At 60.6% G+C, this 20,076-nt stretch overlaps 1 protein-coding gene across 1 annotated transcript in view; it reads left to right on the forward strand.

Moving 5' to 3' along the window:
- MDGA1 (MAM domain containing glycosylphosphatidylinositol anchor 1) overlaps nucleotides 1-17,680 on the forward strand; it is a 57,361-nt gene extending 39,681 nt beyond the window's left edge. Inside the window, exons 5-17 of the mRNA XM_056137293.1 lie at nucleotides 53-185; nucleotides 276-545; nucleotides 2,561-2,890; nucleotides 6,067-6,342; nucleotides 6,841-7,125; nucleotides 9,463-9,614; nucleotides 10,703-10,880; nucleotides 11,105-11,128; nucleotides 12,028-12,180; nucleotides 13,030-13,164; nucleotides 15,318-15,448; nucleotides 16,013-16,121; nucleotides 17,297-17,680. Coding sequence (XP_055993268.1) covers nucleotides 53-185; nucleotides 276-545; nucleotides 2,561-2,890; nucleotides 6,067-6,342; nucleotides 6,841-7,125; nucleotides 9,463-9,614; nucleotides 10,703-10,880; nucleotides 11,105-11,128; nucleotides 12,028-12,180; nucleotides 13,030-13,164; nucleotides 15,318-15,448; nucleotides 16,013-16,121; nucleotides 17,297-17,388 — 2,268 coding nt within the window. The 3' untranslated portion in view covers nucleotides 17,389-17,680. The remainder of the gene's footprint in view (nucleotides 1-52; nucleotides 186-275; nucleotides 546-2,560; nucleotides 2,891-6,066; nucleotides 6,343-6,840; nucleotides 7,126-9,462; nucleotides 9,615-10,702; nucleotides 10,881-11,104; nucleotides 11,129-12,027; nucleotides 12,181-13,029; nucleotides 13,165-15,317; nucleotides 15,449-16,012; nucleotides 16,122-17,296) is intronic.
- The last annotated feature ends 2,396 nt before the right edge of the window (nucleotides 17,681-20,076 follow it).

The following is a 20,076-nucleotide window of genomic DNA, read 5'->3' on the forward strand; positions in this document are numbered from 1 at the left end:
CTAGCCTGGGCGGGGGTCTGCGTGGAGCCCGGACCTGGTCTGTGCTTCCCAGGGGGAGACCAAGGTCCTGAAGCTGAAGAACCTGCGGCCACAAGACTACGCCAGCTACACCTGCCAGGTGTCCGTACGCAACGTCTGCGGCATCCCCGACAAGGCCATCACCTTCCGGCTCACCAACACCACCGGTACAGCCCTGTGGCTGCTTCCCCCCCCACCTCCCCCGCCTCCCTCGCCAGCCCTGTCATGACCTAAGGTCCCACTCCATGTCACCCTAGCGCCCCCAGCCCTGAAGCTGTCTGTGAACGAGACTCTGGTGGTGAACCCTGGGGAGAATGTGACGGTTCAGTGTCTGCTGACGGGCGGTGACCCACTCCCCCAGCTGCAGTGGTCCCACGGGCCCGGCCCACTACCCCTGGGGGCTCTGGCCCAGGGGGGCGCCCTCAGCATCCCATCGGTGCAGGCTCGCGACTCTGGCTACTACAACTGCACGGCCACCAACAACGTGGGCAACCCGGCCAAGAAGACAGTCAACCTGCTGGTGCGCTGTACGTGGTTGCAGGGGGTGGGGTCTGGGGGCAGCAGGGGCCCTACCTGTAAGATCCCCCAGTGCAGAGGGTAGGGTCTGCGAGGCTCCTGTTCCCTACTCCCCCACCCACCGCCCCCAGGGGTATTCTGGGGGCTCGGAGTTCCCTGCAATTCAGGTGTTCTCCAACAGGTGACAGGACTACAGCTTATTGCCACAGCGTCCAGGTCCTTCCGGCCATCTCAGCAATTCTAGAAGCAGGAAGGGCTGGTGTTGGCTGCTGGTGTTTATGTTTCGGTTGAGCAGCTGAGACTGCAGCAGAGTTCAGAGTGGGCATTCCAGTCTATAAGAGGTGCTTCCCGGCTATGTCCCTTGTGAAGATTTCTATGAGAATGACGTGACTAAATCAACATGTATGCCCAAAGACTTCCTATGCCATATGTCTTAACTAGCAAAACATGTCAGTGTCTATAACGTGATCAGAAGCTGGAGTCTGATTAAAGGAGTGCTTATACTTTCCTTACTAAGCCTCCGCCTCGGGAGGCAGCATTAGCTGCTCTGTGCAGTCTGAATTTCGCCACTCTGCTTTCAGAAAGAAACTTCATGTTCTGCTTGCGCAGTTGTGGTTATGTGGTTTAAAAATGATCTTCTTCTGGCTTGGAGGCTGCATCCAATGGTGCTCAGGGATCACTCCTGGCAGTGCTTGGGGGATCCTATGGGATGCTGGGGATGGAACCAAGGTCAGCTGTATATAAGGCGAATGCCTGAGCTACAGTATCTTGTAGTCATGCCCCCATATTTGTTTAAAGATCCATGTCTGGGGACTAGAGAGATATTACACAGGGTAAGGTGTTTGCCCTGCACAAGCCAACCTGGGTTGGAGTTCCATATGTCCCCTGAACCCATCCAGAAGTGATCCCTGAGCACAGAGAGCAGCCCCCAAAAATCCAGGTTTGAGGCCAGAGAGATAGCTTAGTGGATATGGTGCTAGCCTTGTAGCAGCCAATTTAGATTCAAACCCCAGCACTCATATAGTCCCTCAAGCCCTGCCAGTAGTGATCCCTGAGCAGAGTCAGGAGTAAGCCCTGAACACAGCTGGTTGCCCCCTCCTTTCTAAAAGCTTGCTTTCAGTTTACATCATAAATTATGCAATTTTTTAAAAAAGACCCTTTCAAAAAAAGAGCAGGGAGATAACTCAGTGGGCTGAGCACCTGCTTTGCATGGGGGAGGCCTGGGTTGAGTCTCCCCCAGAGTGATCCCAGGCAAAGCCAGGAGAAGCTACTGAGAACTTCTGGGTTTGACCCACCAAAAACAATGAAAGGACTCTTTTCTTTCCAAATACTGTGCTTTTATGTAACTACAGGTAAGATGATTATATTGGTCATTCCTTTAGAAAGGCCACAAACTGTCAGGGTGTTTCGAGTTAGGCAGCAGGAAAGGGTGAAAGGCACAAGCCAGAATTTCCCCTCAGATCCCAGCCCCATTATCTAGATAGAATCACTCTGACGTTCTGGTGCTTCTGTCCAAGATTTATAGTTTGCACATTCAAGGTTTAAAGCCACAATAAATCCAAGCGGTGTAGTGGTTAAGAGTGCAGGCTCTGAATCTGAATTTAAAGTTTGCTACTTCTTTGGGGCCAGATAATTAATCTCCAGTCTGAGCCCGAAATCCCTCCTTTGTAAACTAGGAACTATAAAAAAGTGTCACCCTCAGAAGTCGTGGGCTGGGTCAGGTGAGTGAGCCCCTGTGGCATGCTCAGACAGGCTCTCACGCTGTGTCTGGTTGGTCTAATTATTATCAATTCAGACTTGGAAGGGGGAGTGATTGTTTCCCAAGCCCACTTCTCTGCAGTGAGCTTCTGGGGAACTTTTGAAAGAGCATCTGAACCAGCCGGGCAGGCTCACGCAGGGAAGAGTGATGGTTTCTCCTGGTAGGGAGGAGGCGGCCCGGGGTGGGGGGTGGGGTGGGGAGAGGAGCTGGGTGGGACAACACCCAGCACTGGACCTGCCGCAGCCCCTCTCCCCTCGCCTCCCCCAGCCATGAAGAACGCCACGTTCCAGATCACCCCCGACGTGATCAAGGAGAGCGAGAACATTCAGCTGGGCCAGGACCTGAAGCTCTCGTGCCATGTGGACGCGGTGCCCCAGGAGAAGGTCACCTACCAGTGGTTCAAGAACGGCAAGCCGGCACGCATGTCCAAGAGGCTGCTGGTGACCCGAAATGACCCTGAGTTGCCTGCTGTCACCAGCAGCCTCGAGCTCATCGACCTGCACTTCAGCGACTATGGCACATACCTGTGCGTGGCTTCCTTCCCGGGGGCGCCCGTGCCTGACCTCAGTGTCGAGGTCAACATCTCCTCTGAGACAGGTGGGCAAGGCCCGAGGGTGCTGGCTGGGGACCCACAGAGGCGAGGGGTGGCAGCTGCTGGGAACACTGGTTAAGTGCCTATTATATGCCACCAGGGCCGAGGGGTGGGCAGACAAGCTTTGCCATCCTTGGGCTTGGTGGGAGGCAAGTATGTTTCAGCTCCCTCACAAATATGTCATTGCAAATGGTGACACCTGTGAATCAGGAGTTTCCTGAGCTCGCGTACTGGACCTGAGGGAGGGGCAAGGTTTTTCTAGAAAAAGGAGAGTAAAGGACACCAGAGGAGAAAGGCACGTGCAAAGGCCCTAAGGCAGGAAAGTGCATGGTCATCCAGAAATTTGCAGGAAGAAGGGGGTGACCTGGAGGATGCATGGAGAGGAGAGAAGAGAGGTTGGTCGGGGGCCAGGTTAAGCTAACGGTTAGGTCTTTATTCCAAGAACAATAAATAGCAGCCATGAAATAATAATGGCTAACATTATGGAGTGCTTGCTCTGTGTTCTGATGATTTTATAGTTATCTCATTCACCCTTGTGCCTTACATAACGGGGTAGATCATTCAGCTTCTCATTTTAGAGAGGAAGAGACTTAGATTCAGAGGGTAACGGGCGGGAGCGATAGCACAGAACTAGGGCGTTTGCCTTGCACATGGCCGGCCCGGCTGACCCGGGTTCAATTCTTCCACCCCTCTTGGAGAGCCCAGCAAGCTACCGAGAGTATCTCGCCCGCATGGCAAAGCCTGGCAAGCTCTCCGTGACGTATTCAATATGCCACACACAGTAACAAGTCTTACAATGGAGACATTACTGGGCCCGCTTGAACAAATCGATGAACAACGGGAGGACAGTGCCACAGTGCTGCCTAAGGCAACACAGTGATAGGCAGTGAAGTGGGGATTTGAACCCAGACAGTCAGACATCAGAGCCTGCCCCATTTGAAGAGGACAGGGCTTGGATGGAAGAGCCCAGGAAGGACCTCTGGCACCCCATCTCCAGCCCCCAGCACCTTACACTGGGGCGATGGCAGCCAATCTAGGTCTTGGGGCTGTTTCTCCTCTGTGAGAGGCTGGACTGGATGGCTCAGCGCCCCCTCTCATCCTGACCTCTGGATGGGCTAGGGAAAGCTGGGGTGTTAGGAAAGGCTTTCAGAAGGCCGGTCTGTGCTGCCCCCACAGACCCCACAACTCTACGTTGCAAATGTGTGTGCTGGGTCCTCAGTGCGGCCCAGATGTGAACAGCAGAGGCCTGTCTGTGCTCAGAGCCCACTGCCTCGGCAGGAGGGGGAAGAGCAGGCCTCAAAGCAGGTCCGGGAGCAGAGCGCCAGCTGCCCGGAGTCGGGAAAAAGCTCTGGGAGCTCCCGTGAGCCTTTCCTGGGCGAGGGAGTAGGAGAGAAGAACAGGCCTCCCCCAGGATGCAGGACACTAGGCTGTCTAGATTCCACCACTGGGTTTCCAGAGGGGAGGAGGAAGGTGAGGCTGGAGGTGGCAGAAGCCGGGGGTGGGTGGGTGGGTGGGCAGTGTGGGGGGGGGTCTTGTTTTCGGAGCCAGAGCTGTGGAGAAGCAGCCCTTTAGCCTGTGGGGTGAGGAGGCTGGGGGCTGGGATGTTTTAGAAGCAGAGGAATGAAAGGGAGCTCCAGGCCTTTCCTTCGTTTGCCACGGGCTTGATGTCTGGGCCATGGGAACATTTTAAGGGTTTGGGGAAATGGTTAGACCTGGAAGTAGTTAGAAATAATTGGCTCCAAGCTATGAAGCAGAAATGGCACAATTAAAGCCAACAGATGTATAAATTATAAGAGCATAAATTATGCCAACTAAATAGCTGGACTTCTGCTTGCCTTGTTAGATAGAGTTATTTATAAACTATTTAAATATAGGACATTTAAATTTCTCTTTTGTTTGTTTCTGAGCCACACCTGGCTCTGCACTCAGGAATTACTCCTGGCAGTCTTGGGAGACCACATGGGATGCCGGGGGTCAAACCCTGGTCAGCCGTGTACAAGACACCTACCCACTGTACTATCTCTCCGGCCCCCATTTACATTTCTTTGAAGTGATGTGGGGTGGCAACCCCAAACGTCTTCTTATTTTGTTTTAATTTTTGGTTTTGGGGTCACGCTTGGCGGTGCTCAGGGCTTATTCCTGGCGCTGTGTTCAGGGATCACTTCGGATGGGCTCAGGGGATCAGGTCATATGGTGTGCAAGGGGTTGGACCCCAGTCAACTCTATGCAAGGCAAGCACCTACCTGCTGTGCTATCTCTGCCCCCCCCCAGTATGGTTTTTGGGGTCACACCCGACAGTGTGAAGCCAGGAGCCAGGGCTGGAACTGCTGTTCGGCTTCACCTTGCCTTGCTATTCCTCGGTCCTCAGCTCGTTCCAGCACCCCAGCCATGGTGGCATTCATCTGCCTCCCAGCCCACAGACCAGAGGACAGACTCCCTGTGAAGACGCTCTCCCTTCCTCCCATTGGCCCAAACGTGGCTGCTGGTCCCAGCCTGGGAACCTGGGGTCTGCCTCGTGCTGTTATAACCCCAGGACCCTCTTACTTGGGAGGGGGGGAAGGGTGCCGGGGTAATCCCCGGGGGCGGGGGGGGGGGGGGCATGAACACTCCAGGATAGATTTTTAGAAGAGCCATTTAAAGCTGGGATTCCCAGGGTTGGAACAATAGCACAGTGGGTAGGGCGTGTGCCTTGCACGTGGCTGACCCAGGTTTGATTCCCAGCACCCCATATGGTCCCCTGAGCACCGCCAGGAGTCATTCCTGAGTGCATGAGCCAGGAGTAACCCCTGTGCATTGCCAGGTGTGACCCAAAAATAATAAATAAATAAATAAATAAAGCTGGGATTTCCCTTGAGGGAGAGAAACGCAGAGCAGTGAGGTACTGGCCTTGCTCCCGGCCAGCCTGGATGCCCCCTGTGGCCCCCAACGCCCCCAGGGAGCCAGGGGTAAGCCTCAAGCACTGTCTGGTGTGATGCAGAACAAAACAAAAATAGTAACATGAAAAATAGGGTGGGATCCCCGAGGTTGGGGTGCAGGCGTTCGCCTTGAAAGCAGCCAGTGAGCGCGGACGACCACGTGTGGTCCCCCATGCCCCGCTGGAGTGATGCCTAGCGATGCCCGGGCGGCGATGCGGGGTGGGGGTGGGGGTCGCGGGAGCGCTGACCGGCCCCTCCCCCCGCAGTGCCGCCCACCATCAGCGTGCCCCGGGGCCGCGCCGTGGTGACCGTGCGCGAGGGCGCGGCCGCCGAGCTGCAGTGCGAGGTGCGTGGCAAGCCGCGGCCGCCCGTGCTCTGGGCGCGCGTGGACAAGGAGGCGGCGCCGCTGGAGACCCCCGACGGGAGGCTGCGGCTGGAGCGCGTGAGCCGGGACATGGGCGGGACCTACCGCTGCCAGACGGCGCGCTACAACGGCTTCAACGTGCGGCCCCGCGAGGCCCAGGTGCAGCTGAACGTGCAGTGTGAGTGGCGCGCGCCCGCCCCGCCCCGCCCCGCCCCGCGGCGCGTGCCCACCCCCAGGGCCGCGCCGGGCCCTAGCCGGTCGGGATCAGCGGAAATGGGAGAGTGGGTCACCGCGTGCGGAGCACTGTCCTCCGGGACCCGAGTGCGCGCCTTCCAGTCGTGCGAGTGGATTCCATCCTCCCAAGACAGGGAAACCGAGGCACAGACAAGTAGCCTGCGCACGGTCTTGCAGCTAGAGGCAGGCGGGGGCTGGAAGCTGAGCCAGACGCAGGGGTCGTTACGCTGCGGTGGGGCTGTGCTGCCCAGGAGCCCGGGAAGCAAAAGCGCGGGGGGAATCCGGGCAGTGGGTCGGGGAGGCTCCGGGACGGGTCAGACCCAGCTTGGCCTGCAGACGCAGGAAGGAATGCGGCCGTTCCACCCAGGGATCGCAGCCAGGTCTGCCCCAGACCCTGGGCGGGCAGGGCCCCGCTGACCTGCACCCCCCCCCCCCCCCGCAGTCCCGCCCGAGGTGGAGCCCAGCTCCCAGGACGTGCGCCAGGCGCTGGGCCGGCCCGTGCTGCTGCGCTGCGCGCTGCTCCGAGGCAGCCCCCAGCGCATCGCCTCGGCCGTGTGGCGCTTCCGAGGGCAGCTGCTGCCGCCGCCGCCCGCCGTCCCCGTCGCCGCCGAGGCCCCCGACCACTCCGAGCTCCGCCTGGACGCCGTGACCCGCGACAGCAGCGGCAGCTACGAGTGTAGCATCTCCAACGACGTGGGCTCTGCCTCCTGCCTCTTCCAGGTCTCGGGTGAGCTCCGCGGCCGGGCGCCCGCCTAGCCCCGCCCACCGCCCCGCCCCGCCCACCGCCCCGCCCCGCCCAGCTTGGCCCCGCCCCGCCCCAGCCTGGTCCCACCCGACCCGGGACTGGCCCCGCCCCTCCTGAGCCTGGCCCCGCCCCACCCCAGCCTGGTCCCACCCGACCCGGGACTGGCCCCGCCCCTCCTGAGCCTGGCCCCGCCCCGCCCAAGCCTGGTCCCACCCGACCCGGGACTGGCCCCTCCCCTCCTGACCCTGGCCCCGCCCCGCCTAAGCCTAGGCCCCGCCCCGCCTCAAGCCTGGCCCCGCCCCTCCTGAGCCTGGCCCCGCCCCGCCCAAGCCTGTTCCCACCCGACCCGGGACTGGCCCCTCCCCTCCTGACCCTGGCCCCGCCCCGCCTAAGCCTAGGCCCCGCCCCGCCCCAAACTTGGCCCCGCCCCTCCTGAGCCTGGCCCCGCCCCGCCCAAGCCTGGTCCCACCCGACCCGGGACTGACCCCGCCCCTCCTGAGCCTGGCCCCGCCCCACCTAAGCCTAGGCCCCGCCCCCCAAGCTTGGCCCCGCCCCTCCTGAGCCTGGCCCCGCCCCGCCCGAGCCTGGTCCCACCCGACCCGGGACTGGCCCCGCCCCTCCTGAGCCTGGCCCCGCCCCGCCCCAGCCTGGTCCCACCCGACCCAGGAACCCAGGACTGGCCCCGCCCCTCCTGAGCCTGGCCCTGCCCCGCCCCAGCCTGGTCCCACCCGACCCGGGACTTGCCCCGCCCCTCCTGAGCCTGGCCCCCGCCCCACCCAAGCCTGGTCCCACCCGACCCAGGAACCCAGGACTGGCCCCGCCCCTCCTGAGCCTGGCCCTGCCCCGCCCCAGCCTGGTCCCACCCGACCCGGGACTTGCCCCGCCCCTCCTGAGCCTGGCCCCGCCCCGCCCCAGCCTGGTCCCACCCGACCCGGGACTGACCCCGCCCCTCCTGAGCCTGGCCCCGCCCCGCCCAAGCCTGGTCCCACCTGACCCGGGACTGGCCCCTCCCCTCCTGACCCTGGCCCCACCCCGCCTAAGCCTAGGCCCCGCCCCGCCCCAAGCCTGGCCCCGCCCCTCCTGAGCCTGGCCCCGCCCCACCTAAGCCTAGGCCCCGCCCCGCCCCAAGCCTGGCCCCGCCCCTTCCTGCACCTGCTCTAGTATAGGCCCCCCCTTGCCTTGCTAGACTCCCCTTGCCTAGCCCAGGCCTTACCCATTCCTCTCGAATCCAACCAAGATTTTCTCTTACACCCCCCCTTAGAGGGCTACGTCCCTCCACCTTGGCCCATGCTCCCTCAAGGCCTCTCCCAAGGGCCTAAGCGCCACCCTAGATTCTGGAGCAGGAGAGCTCCATCTCTTGGCTCCATCATCCAAGGCGAGGACCCTGACCTGCAGTTAAAGGAAGCGCAGGCCCCCTGGGCAGCTTCCCTGGAACACTGCGGGTGTGAGGTGTCGCTCACCTTTCCAGAGCTGACATCCTAGGGGGAGGCTGCAGCCCCTTGGCGCCCAAGAGATCCTGACAGTCCCATCTCCTCCTCACGCCATTTCTGGTGGACTCTGGGGCTGCTGAAGGGGGAAGAGGCCTGGAAAGCCAGAGGCTGTGGTGACAGTGGAGGGCTTGAGAGGGGCATTATGGACTGGCAGACCCCCTCTCTCGTCCTCTGCCGGGGCAAAGTTGGCTTCTGCCAGGGCAGATGGCAGCACCTGTAGTAGAGAGCCAGGACCCCCATCCCCGGTCCACCTCACCCCAACGGACTGGGCACCTTCAGCGCTTGCCCCTGTCTCTCCACTCAGCAGCGGGTGTGTGTGTGTGTGTGTGTGTGTGTGTGCTAGGGCTCAGGTTGCCTCCCCAGCCGCTCCACACGCACTCAGCCCCATCAGCCAACGGCCCCTGTGACATTCCCACTCCTTCCCCTCACCGTTCTCCCCACCCCTCCCCTCCCCTCGCCCCCTCCCTCTCCCCCTCTGCTCCTCCTGTTACCTCACTGTCCTCAACTCTTCTGTGTGTTCCCCAATCCTCTGTCCTGCATCTCTCCGCGACACCCTGTCTTCTCCGGTTGCTCTTCCTGCCTCCCTTGCCTTTCCTTCCGGTGGTCTCTCCAATGTGCCTCTGGGAATGCGCCCACCTCCCTTCTCTTCCTCCCCCCTCCCCTCCCCTCCCTTCCCCCTCCTCCCCCTCGCCGTCACCTCTCCTCACACTGCTTCCTTTCTCTTTGTCTCCCCTCCCTCTCCCGGCCCCCATCCTCTTCTGCCCCCCCACTCCCCCACCTCCACTCTCTGTCCCACCCTGGCCCCGTGCCCTGCTCCCCACCCTCTCAGCCAAAGCCTACAGCCCGGAGTTTTACTTCGACACCCCCAACCCCACCCGCAGCCACAGGATGTCCAAGAATTACTCCTACGTGCTGCAGTGGACCCAGCGGGAGCCCGACGCAGTCGACCCCGTGCTCAACTACAGGCTCAGTGTCCGCCAGGTGGGCCGAGACTCGGGGAACGTCCAGCTGTCCAGGCGGGGTGGACGGCAGTGAGAAGTGGGGGGAGGGAGCAGCTTTACTCACGGGCACAGCACCCCCTCTTGGGTCAGGAGATTTAGGGGGCCCCAGGATGTCTGGAATATAAACCACTGCGCTGATTTCATCCGGTTGGTTTATTTTTTTATTTTTATTTCTTTTGCTTTTTGGGTCACACCCGCCGGTGTTCAGAGATTACTTCTGGCTTTGCACTCAGGAATCACTCCTGGCGGTGCTCGGGGGACCATCTGGGATGCTGGGAATCGAACCCGGGTCAGCCGCGTGCAAGGCAAACGCCCTATCCACTGTGCTATTGCTCCAGCCCCTCCTCCGGTTGGTTTAGTCCATTTCTGCCTAGCCCAATGGGCAGTTGAGACACAGGAAAAGTAAGTGGGTCCCTGAGAGAGACTGACTAGACTAGAATCTAGCGCTTCTTGGCCTTGGGCAAACTGTATCTATTTGGCCTTTGTTTTCTTCATCTGTAAAATGGGAGCAATTCTGACACTCTATCTTATATTGTGCTGGAGCGGTAGAACAGCAGGTAGGTCATTTGCCTTGCAAGCGGCCGACCCGGTCAACCGGAGTTCAATTCCTCCGCCCCTCTTGGAGAGTCCCCGCATGGCAAAGCGTGGCAAGCTCCTCATGACATATTCGTTATGCCAAACACAGTAGCAACAAGTCTCACAATGGAGACGTTACTGGTGCCCGCTTGAGCAAATTGATGAACAACAGGAGGACAGTGCTACAGTGCACTGTAGTGTCGAATTATTACGGGGAGGATTAAATTACTTAATAACCGCAAAGCACAGTGCTCAGCACACATGTGTGGTTCAGTATGTGTTCCAGTCACTTTTTACTGAAAAGCCTCTCAGAAGGTAGGCGGCAAAGGGATCGGTCGCTCTGACAGGCGCGGAAACTGAGGCTGGCTTTCCAGTCCTTGCTGCCTTTGCTTCCCAGTGCCGCCCCAATCCCCACTCGGGTCCCCCGGGGCATGAGCTGGTTCCCCGGGTGGCGGCTTGGCTGCCTGGCATCTGGGACCCCTGTGTCTGCAGCTGAACCAGCACAGCGCCGTGGTCAAGGCCATCCCGGTGCGGCGCGTGGAGAAGGGGCAGTTGCTGGAGTACCTGCTCACCGACCTCCGCGTGCCCCACAGCTACGAGGTCCGCCTCACGCCCTACACCACCTTCGGGGCCGGGGACCTGGCCTCCCGCATCATCCACTACACAGAGCGTATGTGGTGGGGGGAAGGGGGCCCGCTTCGTGTCCGGGGGACCCCCTCCAGCCTCCCCGCATGGACCCCCGGGGCTCCCCGCGGTGTGGTGTCTTCTGCAGGCCAAGCCGTGCCTCCCGATTCCCCGCCCCCATCTGGGTCCCCCATTTCTGGCCCCCAAGCCCAGGCACGCCGCGTCACCTCAGCTTGGGTTCTGACTTGCTTTTCCTGTTGGCTTTCCTAGCTGTCAACTCTCCCAACCTGGCAGGTAAGAGCCCCTCCCCAGAACTTCCGCTCCCCTTTAGGGACACAGAGTCTTCCTTGGTTGGAGGAAGGGCCCAGGAGACACCCAGAGAGAAAGTAGGGTGGAAGCGAGCCTCTGGGAGGAAACGCAGAGAGGGGTAGGGCTGGGCTTGGCAATGCTTATCTAGGATTTATTCTAGGCAGGGAGGGGAGGGGGGTGCGGTTCTAATACAGACCTTCATCCTCACCCATCACATAGCCCGAATACAACTAACCCTTGGACTGGGCTTCTTCATCTAAGATACACTGACACCCCTTCGCAGAAGACATTTTTTGTGAATTCAGAGGGTTCAAGAACCTAAACTTAGGTTTTCTGACCTCCTGCATGGATTGAGCTTCTCCAGTGATGAGTGCAGGCACGGAGGCAGAGTCAGTTCCTGCATCTCTGCCCTTGCTGGAAGTGCTGTGCTCTCACGCCGCCTTAAAGTCAGCACAGGCAGCTTGACGTATAATTTACATTCATTAGTTTTCAAAACTGTAGTAATAGGCCTGACACTAGATAGTGTGATGTTTAATTAGTTAATACAGAAGCTCCTTTACTGTGCGCAGTTTGGTTTTCCAAACATTTTGACAACTGTATTTCAATAGAATTGATTTCCTTTGCCATCCTGTGTATTTCACTGTATGTGTCTAAAATCACTATTCTGATATGGGTGTCCATAACTTCACTAGATGTCAGAATGGTAGGTGACATAAACAAGGTCTGAGGAATAAATGTGTCAGGACCCTGAGGCGTCTCAAAGCCTGGAATCCAGGGCTGACTACTTAAATGTTGGGGAGCTGTCTCAGGGGTTCCCAGGAAGTGAAACTGGACCTGGGGGTGTCTAAGGAGGTGAATCCTCTGTCTCCCCCACCCTAAAACAGACAACACCTGTCACTTTGAGGACGAGAAGATCTGTGGCTACACTCAGGACCTGACTGACAACTTTGACTGGACAAGACAGAATGCCCTCACCCAGAACCCTAAGCGCTCCCCCAACACAGGCCCTCCCACTGACATCAGTGGCACCCCTGAGGGTAAGCATATGGCCCGCTCCCAGGGATTGGGGGACTGATTCAGGAGAGCCTAGTCTCGGGGAGCCCCAGTCTGAGGGGGCACGGTCCCATCCTTAGGGAGCCCCAGTCTAAAGGGACACATACCTGTCCTGCGGGAGCTGCAGTCTGAGGGGACACAGTTCTGTCCTCAGGGAGCCCCAGTCTGAGGGGACACATTTCCATCCTCAGGGAACCCCAATCTGAGGGGACAGAGCCCCATCCTCAGAGAGTCCCAGTCTTAGGGGACACAGTTCTATTCTCAGGGAGCCCCAGTCTGAGGGGACAAAGCCCCATCCTCAGGGAGCCCCAATCTGAGGGGACTGAGCTCCGTCTTCAGAGAATCCCAGTCTGAGGGGACACAGCCCCGTCCTCAGGGAGCCCCAGTCTGAGGGGACACAGCCCCATCCTCAGGGAGCTTCAGTCTGAGGGGACACAGTCCTGTCCTCAGGGAGCCCCAGTCTGAGGGGACATAGCCCTGTTCTCAAGGAGCCCCAGTCTGAGGGGACACAATCCCATCCTCAGGAAGCCCCAGTCTGAGGGGACACAGCCCCATGCTTAGGGAGCTCCAGTCTGAGGGGACACAGCCCCATCTTCAGGGAGCCCCAGTCTGAGGGGACACAGCCTTGTGCCAGTGGGTGTCAGGAAGAAGAGACTCCCATTCTCCCCCAGTGCTGGCTGAACACAGGCGCAGACTTCCCTTGTTGGGTCAGAGAAGCCAGGGGCTGGGGGGTGGGCAGGAGGAGGCACCCTGTGGGACAGCTGAGGGAAGCACACGGAGAATTGGGTGAGAAGAAGAGAGGCGGCTGGTGGTGCATCCCAGCTCCCCTACAGGTTACTACATGTTCATCGAGACGTCAAGGCCCCGGGAGTTGGGGGACCGCGCTCGGCTGGTGAGTCCCCTGTACAACGCCAGCGCCAAGTTCTATTGTGTCTCCTTCTTCTACCACATGTACGGGAAACACATCGGTGAGTGGGGCGGGGGCAGCTATTGTGCCCAAGGGAGAAGGCCAGGCTCTGGCCATGGGGGTCCTGAATTCCCAACTTAGTGCAGCCAGATTCCTAAGATGGGTATGGGCAGGTACTGAGCCGACTCGTGTGAGATTTGAGGGTGACCAAAGCATCCTGATTCAGCAGACGATGGCCCTGCAGGATGAGATGGAAATTTGGTTCGGTTTGGTTCGGTATTTTTGGCCACATCTGGTGGTTTGTCTTGCACACGGCCAACCCGGGTTAGATTTCTCCACCCCTCTCAGAGAGCCCGGCAAGCTACCGAGAGTATCTCGCCCACACGGCAAAGCCTGGCAAGCTCCCCATGACGTATTCGATATGCCAAACACAGTAACAACAAGTCTTACAATGGAAACGTTACTGGTGCCCACTCGGGCAAATTGATGAACAACAGGAGGACAGTGCTACAGTGCTGGTGGATCACTCCTGGTGGTGCAGGGGGAGTGGGGGGACCATATGTGGTGTCAGGGACCAAACTGGCATCAGCCGCATGGAAGGCAAGAGTCTTAACCCCTGGACTCTGTCTTCCGTCCGAGATGGAAATCTTGGATGGAGGAAACTGCCCAGCAAGGGTGTGTATCAGGCCTGCAGATGTCGGGGGCCCTCCCAATGGCCTCATAGTCCACACCTGTCCGATGAAGGAGGAGTGACCGGACAACCAGGGAGGTTAAGCATTGGCCCAAGAGCATACAGCAACACCCCACAAGTCAGACTCCCCACACCTGAAGCACTGGGGGGCTGCTCTGTGAGCACGGATTTGGGGAGGCTCTGCTCCTACGTGCACACTGGAGTGGACGGAGCACCGTCTGGGGAGAGATGACCCTGGCCTGGGGGTCACATCCTTCCCCTCCCGAGTCAGGCGCTGGACACAGCTCCCTTGGCGCTCCAGACTAGAGCGAGAGGACATTGAAGATCAGGCACACGGAGCGGGGGCTAGAGGCCATGGGGAGACACGCCCTCTGCAGCAGGCAGGCCAAGGCGGCTGGGTGGGGGTGGTCTGCCCAGCGCCGGCTTCGCAGACCCTCTCTAAGAAGTGACCGTTTCCAATGAGATCTGTAGTGTGTAGTGGCATGTTTGCCTCATGCTGGGAAAGACCCTGGGATGGCACAGATCATGGTGCGCCAAACCCCTTCCTGCCTCACCCTCCTGCCACTGAGAGACCCTCACAGCGGGTGGCTCTGGGGTGAATTTCCGGGGTGTGATCCCAAGCACTGCAGGTATGGCCATGCAGAGAAGCCCGCGGCTCCCTTGTCACCTCCGTCCACACACTGCTCAGCGTCCCGCCTTCTCGCGGTTTCTCCGCCATCCGTTGAGATGAGCTCAAGGAGCCAGAAGATTCAGTGTGGAGGACCAGAGCGATAGTACAGCGGGTAGGGCGTTTGCCTTGCACGCGGCCAACCCGGTTCAATTCCCAGCATCCCATATCGTCCCCTGAGCACCACCTGCGGAGATTCCTGAGTACAGAACCAGAAGTAACCCCTGTGCGTTGCCTGGTGTGACCCAAAAAGAAAAAAAGTAAAATAAAATTAAATTAAAATAAAGTAACAGGGCCAGAGGGACAGTCGAGAGGGTGAGGTGTTTGCCTTGCACGCGGCTGACCCAGGGTCAGTCCCCAGCGCCTCTTACGGTCTCAGGCCACCCAAGACTGATCCCTGAGACCAGAGTCAGGGATAAGCCTTACCCACTGCCAGGTATGCCCCCACCTCACCACCACCCCCAAAAAACCCCTTTAACTCCATTTCTCCGTTGTATCCAGAAACCTCCCTGTGTATCAAATACTGCTTTTGAGAATACTGCTTTTCTGAGAATGCTGCACTGTGTCAGACACAGACCCCACTGCCCCAGAACAACACCCCTGATGAAAGCAGGGCGTTGGGGGGGGCAACTACAAGAGGCAGTGGGCAGTAGCTGATGAGGAAGGAGGGAAGAAAGGAAGCACGCACATTCTCCCACGGTCCTCTCTCTCTCCCAGATGTGGGACACTGAAGTCACCAGGGATGGAGGGAAGGTCCCATCCACCAGGAACAGGCTGGGAGGGGGGGAGTCTGGGCAAATGTGGAAGGATGGGGCTCTGGTCCAGACTCACCGGCCCCCTCCCTGCACCCCCACAGGCTCCCTCAACCTCCTGGTGCGGTCCCGGGGCAAAGGAACTGTGGACACACACGCCTGGTCCCTCAGCGGCAACAAGGGGAACACGTGGCAGCAGGCCCAGGTGCCCATCAGCCCCAGCGGGCCCTTCCAGGTGAGCTGCCCCCGGCCCCGGGCACCCCAACCCTGTGCGCTCTGTGGCCCAGAGGATTCTGGGAGCAAGAACAGCAGGGCAAGATGGGGGGGGGTCCTCCAGGTAGATGGGGAGACTGGGGCGCCCTTTGGAATGTCCTTAAGCCCCGCTCTCCCCTGTTCATCTCGGGACTTTGGGGGTCCTCCACGCACGCAGCACTCAGGAACCCCAGCATCCCTCCTTGTGCTTTGTTTTGGGGAGCTGGCACTGCTCAGGGCTTCCTCTCGCCCGCACCCAGGGACCATTCCTGGCAGGCTCAGGGGCCACGTGGGATGCCAAGGATTGAACCCGGGTTCCATGCATGCCAGGCGAGTGCCCTGCCCACTGTCTCTCTGGCGCCTCCTGGCCAGTGGGTCGGTGCTAGGGCCTGAGGCTGTGGAGGGCTCCGGTGTGGGAGATTTCCCGGCCTCTCTGGGCGAGTTGGACCTCGGAACTGCACCCACAGTGCAAGGGGGCTGGGACGAGGCTGGCCACAAGCCTGGCTCACGCTCTGCCCTGTGCTTTCCCCCTGTCTCCGCACCCCAGATTATTTTTGAGGGAGTTCGAGGCTCAGGCTACCTGGGCGACATTGCCATAGACGACGTCACTCTGAGGAAGGGCGAGTGCCCCCGGAAGCAGACGGATCCCAATAAAGGTGCCCGGGGGCGAGGGGCGCCTCTGCGGGGGCCTGGGTGGGTGCCCACCTCTAGGGGGAGGCAGGGTGTTGGCTTGTGAGAGGCTTTCTGGGGGCTGTGTCTGATGGTGGGAACACCTGGGGCCCCGTTCCCCTCTGGGGGCGATCCCCAGGACAGGGAACCCAGCCTGCCTTCAGGGCGGTCCCTGCCAAGGTTGGGGCGTGGCTGAGAGCGGTCATGCAGGCTGATGGGAGTGAGGGCCCCTCCCTGGGCAGGGGACCGAGCTCATATCATCCTCCCAATAGTCTCGGGGGATACTCTGACAATTTTAGACTATTCAGACTCATTTTACAGATGAGGAAATTGAGATCCCATGAGGCCAAGTAATTTCAAGTCTTACTAAGCTGCTGAGCCCGATCTGGCCCCCACAGGCTGAGTTGCTCTCAGCCTGCTCTATTGGTGTGTGTGTGTCATGTGTGTGCCCATGTTTTTTATGTGTGTGCATGTGTGTGAGTTTGTGTGTGCATGTATGTACATATGTGTGTGCATGTGTGGTGTGTGTGCACGTGTGTGCATGCATGTGTTTGTGTGTGTTGCCTACGTGTGCCTGTGTGTGCGTGTGTGTACATGTGAACATGCATGTGATGTGTGTACGTGTGTGCATGTGTGTGTGCATGTGTGTGCATATGTGCATGTATGCATGCATGTGTGTGCCTTGTGTGCAGCATGTGTGTGAATGTGTGCATGCGTGTGTGCAAGTTGTGCATGCATGTATGTGTGTATGGTGTGTATGTGTGTGTGCATGTGTGTACGTGTGTGGTGTGTGTGTGCATGTATGTGCATGCCTATGTGTGCGGAATGTATGTGTGTGAAATTGTGCATGCGTGTGTGTGCATGCATGCGTGTATGTGTGTGTGATGCGTATGCATGTGTGCATGTGTGCGTGTGTGTGTGTGTCTGTGTGCATGCATGGGTGTGCGTGTGTGTGCGCACATGTGTGTGCATGTCTGTGTGTGCTTGTGTGTGCCTGTGTGTATGCATATGTGTGTGCACGTGTGTGCATGTGTGTGTGTGTGTGCATGAGCACGGACAGCATCTACCCTCGGGCACCCAGTGAGAGGGCACAGAGTGACGAGCCCCTGGCCTGCCCTTCCGGCTGTCCCGCTAACGTGGTGCCCCCTCTCTCCTGCCTCAGTGGTGGAGATGCCGGGCAGCGGAGCCCCCGTCCAACCCCGGCCACAGCTCTGGGGGCCTGTGGCCATCTTCTTCGTGGCCCTGCAGAGATGATGAGCGCTGCGTGGCCACCCGCCCCGGCACACCAAAGTGTCTGCATTGAACCAAAGACTGAGCCCCGGCAGCGGGTGCCCGGGGCGGGGCCGGCCTTCCCGGAGCAGCGGAGAGGACAGTGGAGGACAAGGACTGAGGCCTGGCGCCGAGGCCCTGGATGGTCGCTCGCCGCACCACACACGCACACACTCACACACCCACTCTCACACAGAGACCTATTAAAGCACAAGTTTCTATCTGACCTGCCAGCACCTTCTTTACCGCGGAGACGGGGCATGGCCAGCCCTGGGACTCCGCGCCACGCAGGCCTTGCTTGTCCCACCGCATGGGGTGTGTCCCGCCTGCCCCAGCCCCGCGCAAGGCCCGGGCAGGAAGGAGGGAGGCCGACTTGGCGGCCCCGCCCTGGACTGAACTCTGGGACTTCCTGGGAGGGGCGGGGGGAACTTGAGGAGCTGTGGGTGCCCCATGCCTGTGGAGGACTGGGGAGCATCCATCCCCCCCGCTGTGCTCCCAGGGCGAGGGCTGGACGGTGGAGACCCCACATCCCTCCCTGCTCCTGGGCCTGCCCCTCCTGTCCACCCTGTGGAGGGATCCAGGCAGGACCTTGGGCCTGGGCAGGCTGAACCTGGAACCCTTCCACCCCCCCTGCCCCCACCCCACCCCACAAGCCCTGGTTCGAAGGGCCGCACCCCGGGGGGCTGCATATGGGGGGCAGCAGAAGGGTCCCCCACTTCCTGAGGAGGCTTGGCTGGAGACAGAGGAGAGCCCCCACGTTTGCGTTTCCCACCCATATGGTCCCTGCACAGGGTGTGGAGCCTGTTTCTCCTCCTTGGCGTGAGACGGAGTCTGGCAGGGGGCTGTGCAGGGAGACGGAGCTGGGTCGCAGGGGCTGGGCTGGTCACTGGGCTCCCCTGGGAGCTAGGAGACGCCTCCCTGTCTGGGCTCTGGGCTGGAGACCCCCTTGTCAGCATCACCCAGGACCCCAGACTGGCGCCCACGGTAGGGAGGAGCCCGGCCCTGGGATGCGGCATCCTGCACGTGTCGAGGCTGTGTGGGATGCCGTGCTGCGTGTGGGTCCGAGTGGCTCTGTGGGTGCGGCTGGGCAGTGAGGTGCCGTGGCTGTCTGACTAGACCACGCTCTGTGTGCGCGTGTGGCCTCAGGGAGACATCGTTGTGGGGTGCTGACCGCACGGGCCGAGCCTGCCTGAGTGCCCACCCTCCCCTCGCGCTGGGTGACAGTGCTCATCGTGGGCCCGAGCACCTTTGGGGGCACAGCGCTTCTGGAGCATTCCCTGGGCAGACGGAGAGCACAGCAGACAGGATCAGCTTCCCAGGCCTGTCCTGCCAGGCGGTCAGCAGCAGCAGCAGCCTGAGCCAAGAGGGCCACCCCCTAAGCGGGCCTCCCTGGCCCAGGCACTGGCCCTCGACTGTCCAGGCCTGTGGCCCCAGCCAGACTGTGAGCACCTCCAGCACGGGGCTCTGCCGCGGGGGGGCTCCTGCCCAGCGGGGAACTCAGCCAGGGGCTCCCACCCCGACCTTGGCATCCACTGGACAGGCTCAGCCTGGCCATGGAACGTATGAAAGCCCCCCAGAGGGCCCTGGACGAGGCGGCTCCCGCTGTCCACCCCTCACATGTGTCCCTCGCCTGCTGCTGCCCACGGGAGCCCTCGTCCCCTCCCCCTCCCCCGTGTCCACAGGGCCCTTGGGGAATAAGCGTGGGCACTCTGGAGAGGGGCCTGGCCATGTGGCTGCAGGCAGGGGTGCTGAGGGAGGGGCGCCCTGACCAGGTGGCCGGGTGTGTCTGTGTGTCCATGGGAGTGCATGAGTGTGCATGTGTGTGTGTGTGTGTGTGTGTGTGTGGGATGAGGTGTCTGAGTGTGAGTCTGCATTCGTGCGTGAGGGTGCGTTTCCGTGTGGTGTGTGTCGTGGCACTGTGTGACGTGGTGCCAGGGCCGTTGCCCCCTTTGCCTTTGTGCCTGTGCTCCCTGCCCCGGCCTCTGGCTGTCCCGGGCTGGACCTTGGGGAACAGGCTCCTCGGGGTGCAGGGGGGAGGCCGGGCTGGCGGGGAAAGGGTCTGGCAGAGGCAGCCCGGGCTGGTGGCGGGGCGACGGTGCCAGGCGGGTTCTGTCTCCTTCTCCAGGCGCCTGCTCCCACCTCTGCCCGCCCCACCCAAGAGCTGCCCTCCCCCCCCACCCTGAGGGTGCCGTCCAAAGGGTGGGAGGGCCTGGGGGGGGTGGAACAGCCCTGCTTTTCTTCCCGACAGTTGGGCAGGGGTCCCCTAGTCTTTGCCCAGGAAGACCGGGTGTTACTGCCCGGACACTCCCGAGAGCCCCTGGCTGGGCTCTGGGCTCGAGGAGTTTCCCCAAGTCCACAGTGAGGGTAGCCCCCTCCCCCACACTGGCGTCTGTGAGGGCCACATGCAGGCGCGTGAGGGTGTGCGTGGGTGTGTGGCTGAGACCGGGTGTGGGTGGGTGCGAGGGTCCTGGGAGGGCTGTGTGAGAGTGAGGGGGAGTGTGTGCTGGGGCAGAGGAACCCTCCCTCCTGGGGACCCCCTCCCCTTAGAGAAGAGCCCTCGGACCCCACCTAACCCAGTGCTGGCCGCCTTTGCCTCCCACCCGCCGCCCACATCGCCTGCATTCACTTCCGGGGGGCCCTTCCTCCGGCCCCTTCACCACCCCCATAATTGCC

This window comes from Sorex fumeus, unplaced genomic scaffold (assembly GCF_029834395.1).
Source record: "Sorex fumeus unplaced genomic scaffold, SorFum_2.1 ptg000123l, whole genome shotgun sequence".
NCBI lineage: Eukaryota > Metazoa > Chordata > Mammalia > Eulipotyphla > Soricidae > Sorex > Sorex fumeus.